This window comes from Syzygium oleosum, unplaced genomic scaffold, assembly GCF_021117445.2.
Source record: "Syzygium oleosum isolate NSW1041296 unplaced genomic scaffold, Sole_v2.1 Sole_v2.33, whole genome shotgun sequence".
NCBI lineage: Eukaryota > Viridiplantae > Streptophyta > Magnoliopsida > Myrtales > Myrtaceae > Syzygium > Syzygium oleosum.
Window position 1 is genome coordinate 272,045 of NW_026607517.1, and position 16,330 is coordinate 288,374.

General features: G+C 38.7%; 1 protein-coding gene across 1 annotated transcript; it reads right to left on the bottom strand.

Moving 5' to 3' along the window:
* Nucleotides 1-523: 523 nt before the first annotated feature.
* LOC115690320 (jacalin-related lectin 4-like) lies at nt 524-15,826 on the bottom strand. The gene is made up of 8 exons (XM_056304742.1): nt 15,267-15,826; nt 4,800-5,790; nt 3,790-4,236; nt 3,187-3,633; nt 2,443-2,910; nt 1,888-2,322; nt 1,171-1,716; nt 524-953 (listed from the first exon to the last, which is right to left on the bottom strand). Exons 1-8 carry the CDS (start codon nt 15,785-15,787, stop codon nt 672-674), a joined length of 4,137 nt encoding a protein of 1,378 aa, XP_056160717.1. The 5' UTR covers nt 15,788-15,826; the 3' UTR covers nt 524-671.
* Nucleotides 15,827-16,330: the final 504 nt, after the last annotated feature.

Sequence of the window (16,330 nt, forward strand, 5' to 3'; positions counted from 1 at the left end):
TGACCCATATTCATTATGCCGTGTGAAATATGGGTTGTTTAAAATTCAACATATGGGTTAAATGGGTCTACCAAAATAAAGCCCAATTTATGATAGGTCCTTAATGGGTCTGCCAATTCTTGAAATACCGAGTTATGACAGGGTACTTTCCTTAGTATGACCCTGAAACGTAGAACAAGTCATGCATTCGTCTTATGTGATGTGTCGTCGCCACACATGCACATTTCTCTAATTCTTTATAAGTATTTCAATATAAAGGTTTTTACCTTCTTTTTTTTTACTTTATACTTTTTAAATTTTAGTTGAATTTTTTTCAAAACTTAAAGTGGGTTAAATAGATGGATACGGGTTTTTATAGGTTGGATTAAATATGGATGTATTTTTGTAATATGGGTCGGGTCGGGCCGAGTCGAGTATGGGTCGAGCGTAGGCCGGTTTGGGTATGAGTCACTAATTTGTATTACATATAAATGGATCAATTTGGATTTGACCATTTTCGAACCAACCCTCCCATTTGATGGCCCTACGCGAAACTCGCCATGACCAACGCTTGACTAAAAGAGTTATTTCAACGTCATCGGAAAAAAAGAAACAAAGAAGAGGATTCTTACAATCATAAGCCAAAGAAACAAAAAAGAAAAATAAAGCTTGGGGGAGGGAGAGGATTTAATCTAATACGGTTCCAAACGCGCTCCAATAGAATTAAGATGTGATCCCGCCCTTCCGAAAAAGCCAACGATCCTGCCACCACCTGATACCGACGGGATACGAAATTCCGTTACCATTCTGTTATCTTCCCCTGACCATGCTCCAAAGTAGAGTCCATACGGCCCGTAAGTGGTCTTCGTGGTTTGTATTTTCAAGTTGTGGATGATAGTTTGAGGACTGATTCCATTTCCTATCAAGCAACCCGATATCGAAACCAAACGCTCCTTGGGATAATCTAGACTGACCTGCAAGAGTAGCAAAGTGGAACATGTTTTACTTGTGAAAACATATGAAGGTTGGACATGTAAGATGCCCGAAGAAGTGCCTCTGTCTTCGATGAAAAGAGACTGTGCTACATGAAGCTGAGAACATTTGTCTAAAGCAAAATGCACACGAGAACGACTTACAGACAGAAAAAAAAGATGAAAGAAGAGAGAGAGAGAGATTGAGATATGGACTAACCTGCATCCATTGAGGCCCGTCTCCTCCGCCATTTTGAGGGCGGTAGTCCTGCATCCATTGAGGTCTGTCTCCTCCACCATATTGGGGGCGGTTCTCCTGCATCAATTGAGGCCCGTCTCCTCCACCATGTTGAGGGCGGTCGACAAAGGAACCATTGTTATCGTACACAATCCCGATGGAGTGAATTAGGTTGCTGAAACTGATGCGAAATCCCCTCACATCGGTATGCACTCCATCATCCCATGGAGTCCCATCAAAGCCTCCAAAGGGTCCAATGGTTTTGAAAGGATACAGGTACGATATGGGCTCCGCATACACTCCTATGGAATTGAGAGTCTCACCGCATCTTCCATAAAAACCGATGATTTTGCTTCCAGTTGATGGGTACCAAAAGTACTTCCCCTTCTCCTCGCCAAAGGGACCATGTCTTCCTCTATTACTATGAAATGTGAGTGATCGAACGATAGCATTATTATTATCGTCACCATCCTCTTGGTTGTAACCAGAGATCGATGTCAAGTACTCTCGTGGATAATCCAATCTAACCTGCACAATCTCAAAAGTCTCTCTCAAAATTGAACTGAGTGATGTAAACAAGACCTATTTGTCAAGTTTAATTTACTAAATTACATAACCGGACACATATCAACATCGTACTAACCAAGGAGATATGAGTAAGTAAACATCGACAAATTTGGGAGGGAAAAAAACACTAACCCTTGTGACCTTGGCCTCGACTCCTCTGATGTGACCGCCATGCATAACTGAGCAAACTTGTTCACCACTTTTGTCGTACACAAATTTAATGTAATGGATAACCGCATCATGCAGGACCTCAATTTCCCTCACACCGTTGAATCTCCCGTCATCCCAAGCACATCCACCTAGGCCTCCAAATGGTCCGATTGATTTAATTGGGTAGAGATGTGAGATCGGTTCAAAATATGCTCCAATAGCTTCAAGACGTTCACCACTTCTCCCATAAAATCCAACAATTTTGCCACCTGTTGCAGGAGATGAAAAGTGCGTTCCCATTTCATCACCAATAGGTCCGATCTTTTTTTTGTTAGTTTGAAACATGAGAGATCTAATGCTGCCCAAAATATAACCGGATATTGAGGTCAGATACTCATCTGGATCATGTATATTGATCTGCAATAATAGACAAAAACCGTCAAACTCATTATTTAACTTTCGAAAAAGTCTCCTGCCAATGTAGGCAATGTAAGTTTCATAAGGATTTACAAAGCATATGTATGTACAGGAACATACCGTATGGATGTTCCTCACTATATGGAACTTGTTTCCATCAATGCCACCATGTGTCTCCGATTGCCACAATTCTTTGTTCTCCTCTTCATACTGAAACATGATTGATCGGATGTATGACCTTTTATTTGGTACAAATTCAATGATGATTTTCCTTACATTGGTATGCTTATTGCCATCATCCCAACATGACCCACTTGAACTCCCAAATAACCCCACAGACTTGAAGGGATAGAGCTTGTTAGAGTATAGCTCGACTTGGGCTCCAATAGATTTGAGCACATCACCATTTCTTCCGAAAAACCCGATAATTTTCCCAGCGTCTGATGGTAAAGAAAAGTACCTCTCTTCCTCTTCACCAATGGGTCCCCATACTCTTTTGTTGGTTCGAAATGTGAGAGAGCTGATAACAGTGGTGGAGAAAAAACCTGAAATTGAGGTTATGAACTCATCTGGGTAATCCAATTTAACCTGCAAATTAGAAGACACTAACCAAGATTATATAGGGTCTAGTGGATGTGAATAACTGTATTTCACTCTTAATCAGTAAATTCAGTAGCTAGTGTACTGGGGAAACGTGAGGCAAATATCATCAATTAAATAGGTTATACAAATCACCATCAACCATCTTTTAAGTGTTTTAATAGGGATCAATACAAATTTCATGCAGGAAAAATCTGGCTAAGAAACCACCTAATTATAGCAGTCCTCACATTGAAAAGTAACGAAGGAAATTAGTTTTCCAACCTCGTAAATATGTGGCCCGAGTTGTCGACCATGCCTAGTGGATCGAATAGAACCATCCATGTTAACATAATCTATATCAATGGAATATACGAAGAATCCATAGCAAACAACAATCCTCTTTATATCAATGTATCTTCCATCATCCCAAGGATCTCCATGGTCACCTCCAAAAGGCCCAAAAACCTTAAAAGGATGAGTATGAGGAATCGGCTCATAATGAGCTCCAATGGACTCGAGATGAGGGCCATTGCAACTCCCGTGAAACCCGACAATTTTGCCGCCGGTGTATGGAGATGAAAACTGCCTCCCTTTATTAGCTGTTCCGATCGGTCCATGATCCCTTCTATTGGTGTGGACTGTTAATGACTGAAGAATGGTGAGTCCAAAAACTTCTTCAGTGTAGCCCGAGATGGATGTCAAGTACTCACTTGGATGGTCGAGCTTAATCTGAGAAAGAATAGATAAAAACAAAAGACTTCAAGAATAACTATCTACTTTAACAATGAATAAATAGACTTCACCAAAAAACAAAGCATTGAGGACATCAACAAAATCATATTGCGCCATGAAGATAATGTTGATAACTTTCATATCAAAGCTTACCGTATATGTTTTGCCTCCTCCACTCGTGCCATGTGTGAACGGACCAACCGGGCGTCCATGTTCATCATATAAAATAGAGATTGACTTAATTGCCGAATCGAAGCCTATGACGATTTGCCTCACATCCGTGTATTTTCCGTCGTCCCAAATGTCCATACCACTGTGACCACCAAATGGTCCGAACGCATCAAATGGATACGTGTGAGAAATTGCCCCAAAATGTGCTCCGATTGAGTCGAGATGGCTGCTACAATTCCCGTGAAAACCGATAATCTGTCCACCAAAATGTGAGAGATCAAAAGGCCGTCCTGTTTCCGAACCAAATGGTCCGTACGTCTTCTTGTTGCTCTGGATCTTGAGAGACCGAACAACGTCATGACCTTCATAATCATCAATATGGCCTGATATAGAAATTAGGTATTCACTTGGATGATCCAATCTCACCAGCTGCAAGAGGTGCAAAAATTTTTGAGTGTTACCATCATCACATCCATCTCACATCTAATATAGCTTGCCTTTGTGTTTTTGTTTTCTTGGATCAATATAATTCCTTCACTGTGAAAAAATCATTTACTTAATACTTATCCCTAGCAAACAAGGAACGGATGACAGTTTTTGAGTTTTCAAGTTCTTTTCTATAAGTATGTCCTTGAGCAAACCTGCCGCACGCCGATTTTTCTGCAAATGAAAGGCAAGATAATAAAGTCTCTTAAACAAATTGAAAAGAGACGAAGTAGATACATAAAAGAAGAAAAGTGAATGCTGGAATTTATGCCTTCGTACTTGGCAAAGTTACGTGAAGTGGTAACACGACAACACTTTCGTAGATGTTTACATGTCGGCCATGATCTACTGACTACCTTACCTTCTTCTATTTAATAACTTTTGCAGTAGACTATTTATAGACACACGAAAAATGATATTAAACTTGTAGTTTATTCTGTTTACCTTCTTATAAGCGATGAGCAGAAAAGTACATGATCAGTCAGTTAGAGTGGCTGAAAACTGACCTTTGCGCGGTCATGGTAGTAGTGATCTTCACCGTGCTGGAAACTCACCAAACAACCATTTTGGTCATAATCGACGGTCATGAAATTTATAACTGACCGTCCATAGAGACTAATTTGCCTCACACCCGTATGTGTCAAATCATCAAAAGCATCGCCGCCTTGACCTCCATATGGCCCGACGGACTGGAAGGAACTAGAGAGCGAATCGAGATAAGGGCTTCTCACCAACTTCTCCAATATCTCATGCCATTGATCTTTTGACTTGTCATTTAGGAACGAGCCAAACCCTTCGAGAGACAATGGATGACCTCCTGCATAATGAGCTAGACTTTTGGACAGCTCCTCATAGCCTTCTTGAGGTTCTTCTCTCCTCGAGGCATGGCGACAAAAGAGCCGAAGTGCTTCATTTGGGTCCAATCCTTTGACGATGTACTGGTCGTCTACTTTGAGATCTTTCAGCAAGTTTTGGTCTCTGGTTGTGATCAAAATCCTGCTCCCTGGACACAGCAGTTCTCGCTCTCCGGCCCCGAAGTAATTGATCTGTTCTTTCCTAGTAACATTATCAAGAACAAGAAGAACCTTTTTATGGCACATGTTACTATTTATCTCGTTGATGTTAGTCTGAATGTCGCCATACATCCTCCATCCTTTCGCCTTTATGAGATCATGGAGCAGCTTCTGTTGTAGGCCTAGTAGACCGACAAGATTATTTTGATCTGCTTCTCCGATTTTATCAAGAAAAATGAAGCACTCGAAATCGCGGCGAATGCGATCACAGATGACTGCGGCTGCCATCGTCTTACCTGTTCCTTCTACTCCACATATGCCTATGATGCGCACGTCCTCCTCTTGGCCCTTTCTAATTAAAGAAATCACCTCGTCTACCAAGAATTCCACCCCTATTGCTTTTTTCACAAAGTAGAGTGGCCGTGTTTCGCGGATTTTCTCGACAAGGTACTCTACTATTATGTCCACGAGTCTCCCTTCATCCCTGATGTTAAGCGTGGTTAAGAATATAAGAGAAATAAATGTAATTATATGCACCAAGAGACAATATTCAAGATTGTACACATAGTCGCATACATATGAATAAAAAGACATCCAACTTGACTATAGCAGTGGTTGTTAGCAAGTTTTTCTGCTGATGTAGCATGCACATATCGCCAGTTATTTTACATAAAATCAAAACTTCGAGTGCTGTGTTGGATGTTCAACGGTATATGTTGTCGATCATAACTTGTTTACAAGCTCTGGGGAGGCATTTATGCTGTTCCAGGTCTCCGTACCCTGTTTTCTGAATTTATGCATTGTTACAGAGGTCGCTTGGTTTTTTTTTTTTTTTAATGAGCAAGAGTAGACTTGTTATCATCGAATATGCGCAGTAGTCCAGCAGCAAAACACAGCAACGAAGCACATCAGAAAAGAGGGTTAACAATTTGTAGATGATATTACACATTGGGTCAAAGTTCAGAAATTACATTACGCAAATTAAAAGTTTAGATACGATATTATACATTGGACCAAAGTTCAGGAACCATTTGCACTATTATTCCTTAATCATTAGTAAGACATGGACATGAAAAGTTACAGGATGAGTTGGAGTTTAAGAAAATTGCTACCTGGAGGGCCCTCCTCTCACTCCACATTGTTATTGTCTCTACAGTCGTTGCTGCTGCCTATATTGGTGGGATTAGCAATAGATGGGTATATATCACCTGCGTTTAATGTTGGTTTCCTGTAAATTGTTTTGCTTGTTTTTCTTCGAAGCTCAACATTCTTCGTCAGTTTTGCCGAAATTAACTAACAAAAGGACGTCCACCTTTATTTGAAGTATCGAAGATCTTTTAGAAGTTTAAAATGGATATTGTACAATAGTTAAGTTCACATCTTTCAGAACTCTAGGTTTTAGAGACATTGTTTAGACAATACTTGTAACTTCATTTTTTGGCACATGGATGTAGGAACTTGATCTTTTCATGCAAGATACTCTTAATTTTTGATAACTCAAGAGCACGAACCAGTCACTCAGAAGGGAATTAGCACAGTAATCCACCATCTTGCCCCTTACTTTAATCTAAGTTCCCTCGACCAAAAGTCTAATCCATAACCATCTGTTCCTGAGCCGAAAGCCTAGGAACCCCCTTACATGAGTTGGGCACAATATTCTTAATTGTAAAATATGGTAGATACATTTGTATCTACCATATTTTACATCGTGTGGAGATGGTATGTACGAGCCCATCATGGACCAGAAAATGGTGAAACTTGAAAGAGTTTGAATTTCACATTCAACATCGAACACAGATAAGTGTCAGTTTTGAATATAATGTGTTAGTGTGTATGTGTGCGAGATAAGACTCGGCAAGGGAGACAACAAAAGGGCAAGGAAGGTTCGATAGTAGTTGGTATCACAAATAGAGAGGAAATATGTAGTTTTTGTTGGTCTGCTGTTGAGTATACACAATTAGATGACCACCAAGCCTTTTATATAGGCTTAGGGTGTGTGTGGTAACAATTTTGTTCTCGAAAATAATTTCTATTTAGAAATAGTTTTTTCTATTTTTATTCTCCAGACAAGTTTCTAAGCAGAAAAACGAATTTGATAACTGTACAAAATTTCTATTCCCCGAATAGAAAAAAAATAGAAATGCGTTGGTACAAGTCTAAAAATTTCTATTCCTAGTTTTTTTTCATTGAATTATAAAAATGTTAGTGCAGACTTCACAATTTATGTTTGAATAAAACTGGACTAGAATAAGAATAAGAATATATTATGATATAGAATTGGATGACATTAATACAATCATAAAGAAAATTACTCATTATAGACAAATCAAATACCGGGTGATGGTCGAGGAAATTATAGTTTATGGTTTAGGGGTTTTAGGGTTCAAGATTCGGGATTTGGGGTTTAGGGGTTTAGGGTTTGGGATTTTAAAGTTTTATTGTGTAGAGTGTAGGGTTTAAGTTACGATAAGCTTGTTTCTCTATAATAACATAATTTCTCCTTTTGTTCCTAGGAACAAAAAAGTAAATTTTTTTACTTATTGTTTTTGTTCCAAATCTATTTCCTGGCCATTGATCTATTCCGATGAAAAATTAACTGACATATACAAATAGATTTTTGTTCTTTTTCTGCTTAGGGAAACAAAAAAAAAAAAAACAAAAAAAAAAAGAGAAACATAAATGTTACAAAACAGGCCCTTAGTAACAAACTTAGTCATGCAAAAATCTTTGCTTTTGTCAGAGGTTTTTTTCTTTTCTTTTTATTTTTTGGCCACTACTTGCATTATAGTCTAGAACCTTCTAAGAGTCCACACAAGTCACCTGTTAGTCTAGAGGATTGTAGACATCACTAGAGGCGTCTAGATTTTTAGAAAATGGAACCGATTTTAACACTCCTCCATGATCAATTTTTGTCATATTCCAAGCATACTTCTTAATGTCTCGAGCTTGGTTAGCGATAGTGCTTTAGTAAATATGTCTGCGACTTGATCTTCGCTTTTGCAATATTTGATCTCGATCTCTTCGTTATTTTGTACTTATCATATGAAGTGATATTTGATGGATATACGTTTGATTCTTCTATTAAAGACAGGATTTTCAGAAATAGCAATAGTGGACTTGTTGTCACATTGAAGTTCGTTCTGTGTACACTTTTCTAATGTCCTATAATATTTTTTGAAGCCATAATGCTTGACTAGTGATAGTAGCAGCTGGGATGTACTCGGCCTCTGTAGTAGACTGTGCCACTAAGTCTTGTTTTCTAGATGCCCATGAGAACATTCGAAAATCCAGTGCGAATGCATAGGCAATAGTGCTCCTCCTATTGTCAACTAAGCCTGTGAGCAGCTTGGCGGTTACAATTGGCCGATACCAAATACCATAGTCTACTGTTTATCCAGACTTCTTTGGAAGCATCTTCATAGCATTCTTGTTCCAAGGCAGTAAAGTTGCATGTTTTATAAACTCTCCTTAGAGATTTTATTTTTAGTATAGCAAATGATGGAGTAGATTCTTCTTGCATTGCGCCTAGAGAAGATAGTGGTGTTGCACCCTAAGTGGTGAAATCAGATGCTTCACATTCTCCTTGTGTTGTTGATTCCTCTCATGTAGAGGTATGTCTGGAAAGATGACATACTTCTTCTTGATATCCTCTTCCTCCCAGTTTCAGGCAGCATTCTCATCGAACTCGACGTCTCGACTAATCATCAGCTTATTAGTTCTTAGATTGTAGACTAAATAGCATTTTGACTGGTTGATGTAACAAATGAATATTTCCTTTTCTATCTTGTCATCGAGCTTGCTCCTTTTATGAGAAGTGACGTGGAGGTAGCATATACTTCCGAACACCTTGAGATGCTTTGTTTTGAAGGCTTTAGTCCGCTCCATGCTTTGACTGGAGTTTTATTTTGGACTGCTTTAGTTGGATACCTGTTTACCAGGTATACTTCTGTATACATTGCTTCAGCCCAAAAAGAGTTAGGAAGTCATTTCTCCTTTAGCATTGATCTTGCCATCGCCATGACAGTTTTGTTCTTAATTTCCGCAACTCTATTTTGCTCTAGGGTATAGCCAATAATTAGTTGATGATGAACGTCTTTGTTTTCACAGAATAAGTTGAACTCATTGGAGTTGTATTCAGTGCCTCTATCGCTTTTTAAGATTTTGATGCTGTGACCACTTTGCTTCTCGACATGGTTCTTAAATTTCCTTAAAGAAAACCTTCCATCTTTCTCAAAGAAAGTAGGCCCATGTCATTTTGGTATTATCGTCGATGAAGAGAACAAATTGTTGAAAATATGTTTCGAGTTTGAACCCGAAAGGAAAGTTTCCTAATTCAAGCAGGTTTTCTATTTTGAATAGGTTTCCTAATTGATGGTTCCTAGTTGGAAATGGTTTCCTAATTGGAGAAGGTTTCCTAAAAAGAAGTTTCATAATTTGGATCCAATTCTTGTCTATAAATAAGAAGAGGATGTTAATTGTGAAGATTATCAAAGAGGAGCTTTTGCTAGGGAATTACACTCTAAAGATATATGAGTATTTGTAGCGATTAAATTCTTGTGGTAAGAATTTGTGTAATTCCTTCATAAGATTGAGAGATTATTTCGTGAGGTATTTGGGCTAAACATTGTTTGAGTCGTTGGGTATAATTGCGGCTTGAGAAACACTTAGAGTGTTTAAGTAACTCAAGTGTGGTTGTAATCTCCGTTATATCGCTTGATCTATAGTAGAATTCCGTGCTGCTCTTCCCGTAGACGTAGGTTACTACAATCGAGCCACGTAAATCTGGTATCCGATTTATTTTCTTGTTCTGTCAATTTTATTGTTCGATCACTTGGCTTCCACAATAATTACTATTAGAGCTAGGCTTGGCTAAGTTGAAGTGAATCGATGGTGACAGAAGATGGAAAAGTGAAAATCCACAGATTTGATGTGAAAGATTTTGATTTCTGGAAGATGCAAATTGAGGATCATCTATATCAGATGAAACTGCACTTGCCCCTGTCTAGGAAGAAGCCAAAGACAATGAAGCAAGCTGATTGGGAATTGCTGGATAGACGAGCTTTGGGTGTTATTCGGCTAATGTTGGCTCGTAACGTCGCGTTTAAAATTGTGAATGAGAAAGCCACTGCGGGTTTGATGAAAGCCCTGTCGGACATGTATGAGAAGCCCTCTACAATCAACAAAGTCTACTTGATGCGACGTCTGTTTAATTTGAAGATGAGCGAAGGTGCGTCAGTTGTTGATTATATTAATGAATTCAATGTGATCGTTAGTCAATTGAGTTCAGTTAAGATTGACTTTGAAGATAAGGTACGTGCTTTGATTCTATTATCTTCATTGCATGATAGTTCGAATACTACTGTCACTACTATAAGTAATTCCTCTGGGTTAACAAGTTTGACATTTAACGGTATTTGAGATTTAATTCTGAGTGAGGACATCCGTAGAAGAGAATTTGGTGAACATGTATTTGCTGCTTTAGTAGGTGAAAATAAAGAAAGAACTAGTACACGTGTTAGTAGGAGTAGTATGAACTCAAATAGACGTAGTTAGTCTAAGTTTGGTGGTGTCGTCTATTTGAGCTATGGCAAGAGGAGTTATCTTAGAAGGGATTGCTTTAAGCTAAAAAACGAGAAAGGGTAAAGAAATTAGACTTGGGTTCATGGATGATGTTACTGCTATAGCATATGGTAATTTGGATAGTGCTGATTTTGTCTTGTCTGTCACTGATGATTCATCGTTTGGCGGATGGATTATGGATTCTGGTTGTTCGTTTCATGCTACATTAAACAGGAGCTGGTTTACTACTTATCAGTACACGGATAGTAGTAAAGTGCAATTGGGGAATAACGTTGAGTGCGATGTTGTAGGTGTTGGTGATGTTAGAATCAGAATGCATGATAGTATTGTGTGGACATTAACTGGAGTAAGGCATGTTCCAGAGTTGAAGAAAATCTTATTTCCTTGATTGCCCTAGATTCAGCTAGGTGTCGATATTCTTCAGAATGTGGAGTTCTGAAAGTTGTTCGAGGTGCCTTGGTGATAACGAAAGGAATCAAGCACGCCCTGTATGAACTTCAAGGTGAAATAGTAACGGAATTCGCTGTGGAGACGTCGAATGAATCTATTCGAGAGTCTGAATTATGGCATATGCATTTGGGACACATTAGCGAGAGAAGCCTGAAGGTTCTAAGTGAAAAAAAATTTGCTATGTGGTTATATGGCTAACAAACTGAATGTATACAGGTCCTGTGATTTAGATCAACGGCGAAAAGTGCAGTTCAATATGGTTGTCAGAGAAACCATGGAAATTGCAAAATTGATTCACTTGAATGTTTGCAGGTTGTTGTGATTTTCTTTGAGGAAGAGTGCCAGATTTATGTTAACAGTTATGGATGGCTACTCGAGGAACACTTGGGTGTTTGTGCTTAGGCACAAATTTGATGCTGTTATCAGGATCAAGCGGTTTAGAGCTTTGATCGAAAAGGAGACTGGCAAAACGATCAAGCATGTGCGGATTGACAGTAGTATGGAATTTTGCTTGAAGCTGTTAAACGAATTCTGCATGAAGAAAGGCATAGTGAAACACCGCACTAGTGCTAATGAACCACAACATGTTGCAAAATTGATGAGTAGAACATTACTAGAGATGGCCCATAAAATGCTCTCTAGTTCTAGTATAGCTAGGAAATTATTGGCGAAGCGAGCTACCTGATGAATAGATCCCCATCGACTGCGATTGGATGTCGAACTCCCAAAGAAGTGTGGTCAGGTAACGTTGTTGATTATTCTGTTACTAGAATATTTGGTTACCCATGTTGTGTTCAAGCTAGTAATGGTAAGATCGATGGAAGGGCAAGAAAGCGCATGTTTCTAAGTTATGCACAACGTGAATGGGGCTATAAGTTGTGCTCGGAATTGAATTCACCTGTTGTCAACAGAGAAGTTACATTTGACGAGTCTCCAGTACTTCTAGCTATGAGTGATTATAGCAGTGTTCGTACGGATCTGAACAATGTTTAGCTTAAGGTGGAGTTGCAACCAGAAACTCCTGAGGTAGCAGGTATTAGTAGAGTAATCAACACAGATAGTGCTTGTAACGAGGTGGAGCCTGTAGAGCCAACAGTTGCTGTAACTGCTGATATTGACAAGATACGTATTCGATCTCCCGACAGATATTGATACAACAATAATAGTTTTGCTTTATCTATGATTGAGGAGGTCATGTCGGAAAATCCTTGCGAAGTAGTTAAAGGTGCATGTGAAGTTAGTGTTCTAATGAGGTCCATGGTTATGGCGAAGTTCAAGCAAGGCTTGGACTTGAAAAACGTCTGTGGCGATTGAGCCCATTCGGGCTATAGGAGAGTAGTAGCGAAGTTCTAAAGAAGCGATTGTGACTTGATTCAAACATTGAGCTAATGTGGAGATTGTTGAAAATATGTCTCGAGTTTGAGCCCAAAAAGAAAAGTTTCCTAATTCAAGTAGGTTTCCTATTTTGAATAGGTTTCATAATTGATGGTTTCCTAGTTGAAAAAGGTTTCCTAATTAGACAAGGTTTCCTAAAAAGAAGTTTTCTAATTTGGATCCAATTCTTGTTTATAAATAAGAAGGGGATGTTATTTGTGAAGATTATCAAAGAAGAGCTTCTGTTAGGGAATTACACTCTGAAGATATCCGAGTGTTTGTAGTGATTAAATTCTTGTGGTAAGAATTTTCTGTAATTCCTTCATGAGATTGAGAGATTATTTCGTAAGTAATTGGGACTAAACACTATTTGAGTTATTGAGTGTAATTAGGGTTTAGGAAATACTTAGAGTGTTTGAGTAACTCGAGTGTGGTTGTAATATCCGTTATATCACTTGATCTATAGTGAAATTTCGTGCTGCTCTCCCTATGAACATAGGTCATTATGACCGAACCACTTAAATCTAGCGTACGATTTATTTTCTTATTCTGTCAATTTTTTTGTTCAATCGCTTGACTTCTGCAACACAAGTTACTTATTTTGGCTAGGTGAAGGGGTCCTCATTAGCCACATTCATCCACAAAAATATTCCAATGTCTTATTAGCTCTCCATGCACTTTCAAATTGGAAGGGCTGCCCTTGTTGTCTTTAAGGAGACCGCCTTCACAAACATCTGAAAATTCTAAAATATAATTAAAAGCTCTCTTTCCGATGGAGAGTTTTTAGGCCAGTCAAGTTGAAGTGGCCAAAACTCCGTTGCCATAGCCCTGAATCAACAACTTGGGCTCTCATGGCTATATCTTTGACATATTTCCATCAAATAGGAAAGTTCTCATTCTCCATTACGGATCATTTGGCCCACACCAAATATGATTTGTGAGACCCCCGAAGGAGAGTTTTTAGGCCACAAAGTTAAGGGGGAAAAAATCCGTTAAAAAAAAAAAAAAAAAGCTATACTTAATCATCAAATAGGCAAGTTTTTTTAGGTTTAAAATTTAAGACCAAGGACTAGATATATGAATATATATATATATATATATATATATATATATATATATATATATATATATATTGGTCTTTCTTTATTTCAATGGCAATAATGCCTTTTCTTTCCCATTGGCTAATGCACCGTTACCTAATCTCACTTGGACTTTCATCGATGTATCAATATCGGTGAATATGGATTCATCCCCGTGATGTGATTACTACACCCACTATCAATATACCACATATCATTCTTCTCGACATTTGTCGTTTGGCTTGCATAGAATATATTGTCCGTGTTTTCTTTTTCTTCGATAGAATTAGCTCGATAATTTGTTGTCGAGCAACAATCTTTTTCTACGTGGCTATATTTTTTACAAGAGTGCATTGTGGTTTATCTTGAAATTAACCAGCAATCTTTTTGCAATTGATTTATTTTCTTAAAAATTATCAAAGGATCCAAAGGGCAGTTGAAAAAAAAATTTGTTCACCAATATTTTTCAACTACCCTTTGGTCAATGATATTATCTCCATAGGCCTTCATTTCATTTACTAGTTCTTTTAATCTTCCACAATATTGTTGGAGGGTGTCATAATCTTTCATTTTAGCATTCTCAAATTCCCTTCAAAGAATTTGAAGTTGAACGATGCGTACGTTTTCCGTGCCTTGAAACTCTTCTTGTAGTTTAATACATGCCTTTTTTTGCGGTCTTTGCTCCAATGATTCGGAGAATGCTTGCCGGATGACATAAACAGCCCTTTCAACCTTTCATAGTTGCTCTGCTAGAACGCATGTACCATCTGTCTGAGCCGCTTATCCTTTCTCTGCGATATTGCATAAATCTTGGGCCATTGGGAATGTGGTCATTTTAAAGCTTCAATAGTCATTGTTATTTCTATCGAAGTTAGGAATGGGTAGTGAGGTAGAGTTGGCCATAGTTTTGCTATCGAATATTTAGGTGGAAAACTTTAGTTATGAATTAGGTAGGACAAAACCCCAATACCAACTGAGCAAGGCTTTGATACCACCACTAGTTTTAATGTTAATGTGCTAGTATGTATGTGTCTAGGATAAGACTTGGGTATTGATAAACAAAAGCACAAGGAAGGAAAGGTAATGCTTATTAGATAGTAGTGCGTATTGCAAGTGGAGAGGGAATGAGTAGTTTTTGTTGGTCTACTGTCGAGTGTATACAATTGGACGATCACCGAGCCTTTATATAGGCTTAGTAACCCACTTAGCCATGCAAAAATCTCTTATTTTGTCAGAGATTTTTTTCCTGTTATTTTTATCCTTGGCCACTACTTCCCTAATAGTCACCTACTAGTCTCAAGAATCTTGTAGAGTCCACAAGTCACCTACGATTCTAGAAAATTATAAACATCACTAGAGGAGTCTAAATTTTTAGAACATTGATCAGATTTTAACAATAACTAATCACATTACGACTAAATCATAATGATCGACTCACGAAATTATGATGCAAGGAACATGAAGAAGAGATACTTACTCTCCGGCGTCGTTCCTCAAGCCGAGTCCTGTCAATTGCTTAGTCTCTCTCAGGGCGTCCCTCCATTTCCGTATCTGCCCTTCATCTGTCGCGTTTCCACACAATCTCGCAAAACCTCGAGCGAATTCACTTCCGCCCTCGAAGTGAGAAATGTCTCCGGCTTTTACCTCGTGGAAGATGGGAACAACCAGGTGACCATGGTTTCCGAACCTCTTCTTGCACTCCAGAATCTCGACCAGCTCGTTCATGCACCACTTCGAGTCGGCGTAGTTCCCGGAGAACACAATCAAGGCAATCTTCGCATGCCATATCGCTTTGAAAAGCTTGGATTTGATTTCTTCCCCAATGTCTTCTCTCGCGTTGTCTCTGAAGAAATTGATTGAGGCCCGCTCCAAAGCGGAGAAGAGGTGCGATATGAAGTTTCTTCTCAGGTCCTTGCCTCGGAAACTGACGAACACATCGTGTTTCCATCGAGGTAGAGGGCGAGGAGGAGGAGGAGGAGGAGAAGGGGAAGGAAACATGGTTTCTGTCTTTTCAGTCAACGCTCCTGCGGTGATTTGTTATCAAGCTAAAAGCTTCGTTTGAAGGGTAGATAGATGTGGGTTTGATTACGGCACTGGAGAGAGACTCATTTGACAAGCATTATATGCAGATTCCAGCGGTGCTATTAATTTACAGAATTTGGGTACTTAATCATTTGTATATACACTGAAGTCTCACAAGCTTGTTTGTAAGATCTTTTTTATCGCTCCCAAATAGCATTGTCTTTGAAATTTTTTTAATTCGGGTATCGAGATTAAAATCCTGACCCAAACTCAATCATGATAATATCAAATTTTCTTCATAAAATGGTTAGGCATGGGTAGGGTGGACCAAACCTAAGTGAGTGGGCCCATGCTGAAAAGAATATGCTTGCTCATGCCTGTCCAAATTGTGTTTGTGGCTCGATAAACCCATGGAGTTGTCAAATTTATGGTCAGGTTTAGTTCAATAATTTATTCAAGAAAAAGGGAACCATTGATTGTTGTGATGCATTTCTTTCACTTTAAAGACGGAAGATCTAT

Coding starts and splice junctions, on each gene's coding strand:
- LOC115690320 (XM_056304742.1), bottom strand. CDS start 15,787: ATGTTTCCTTCCCCTTCTCCTCCTCCTCCTCCTCCTCGCCCTCTACCT. Junction 2,911..3,186: donor TCGGGCCACATATTTACGAG/GTTGGAAAACTA, acceptor TCTAATTTGCAG/GTTAAATTGGATTACCCAGA. Junction 1,717..1,887: donor TCGAGGCCAAGGTCACAAGG/GTTAGTGTTTTT, acceptor GAGATTGTGCAG/GTTAGATTGGATTATCCACG.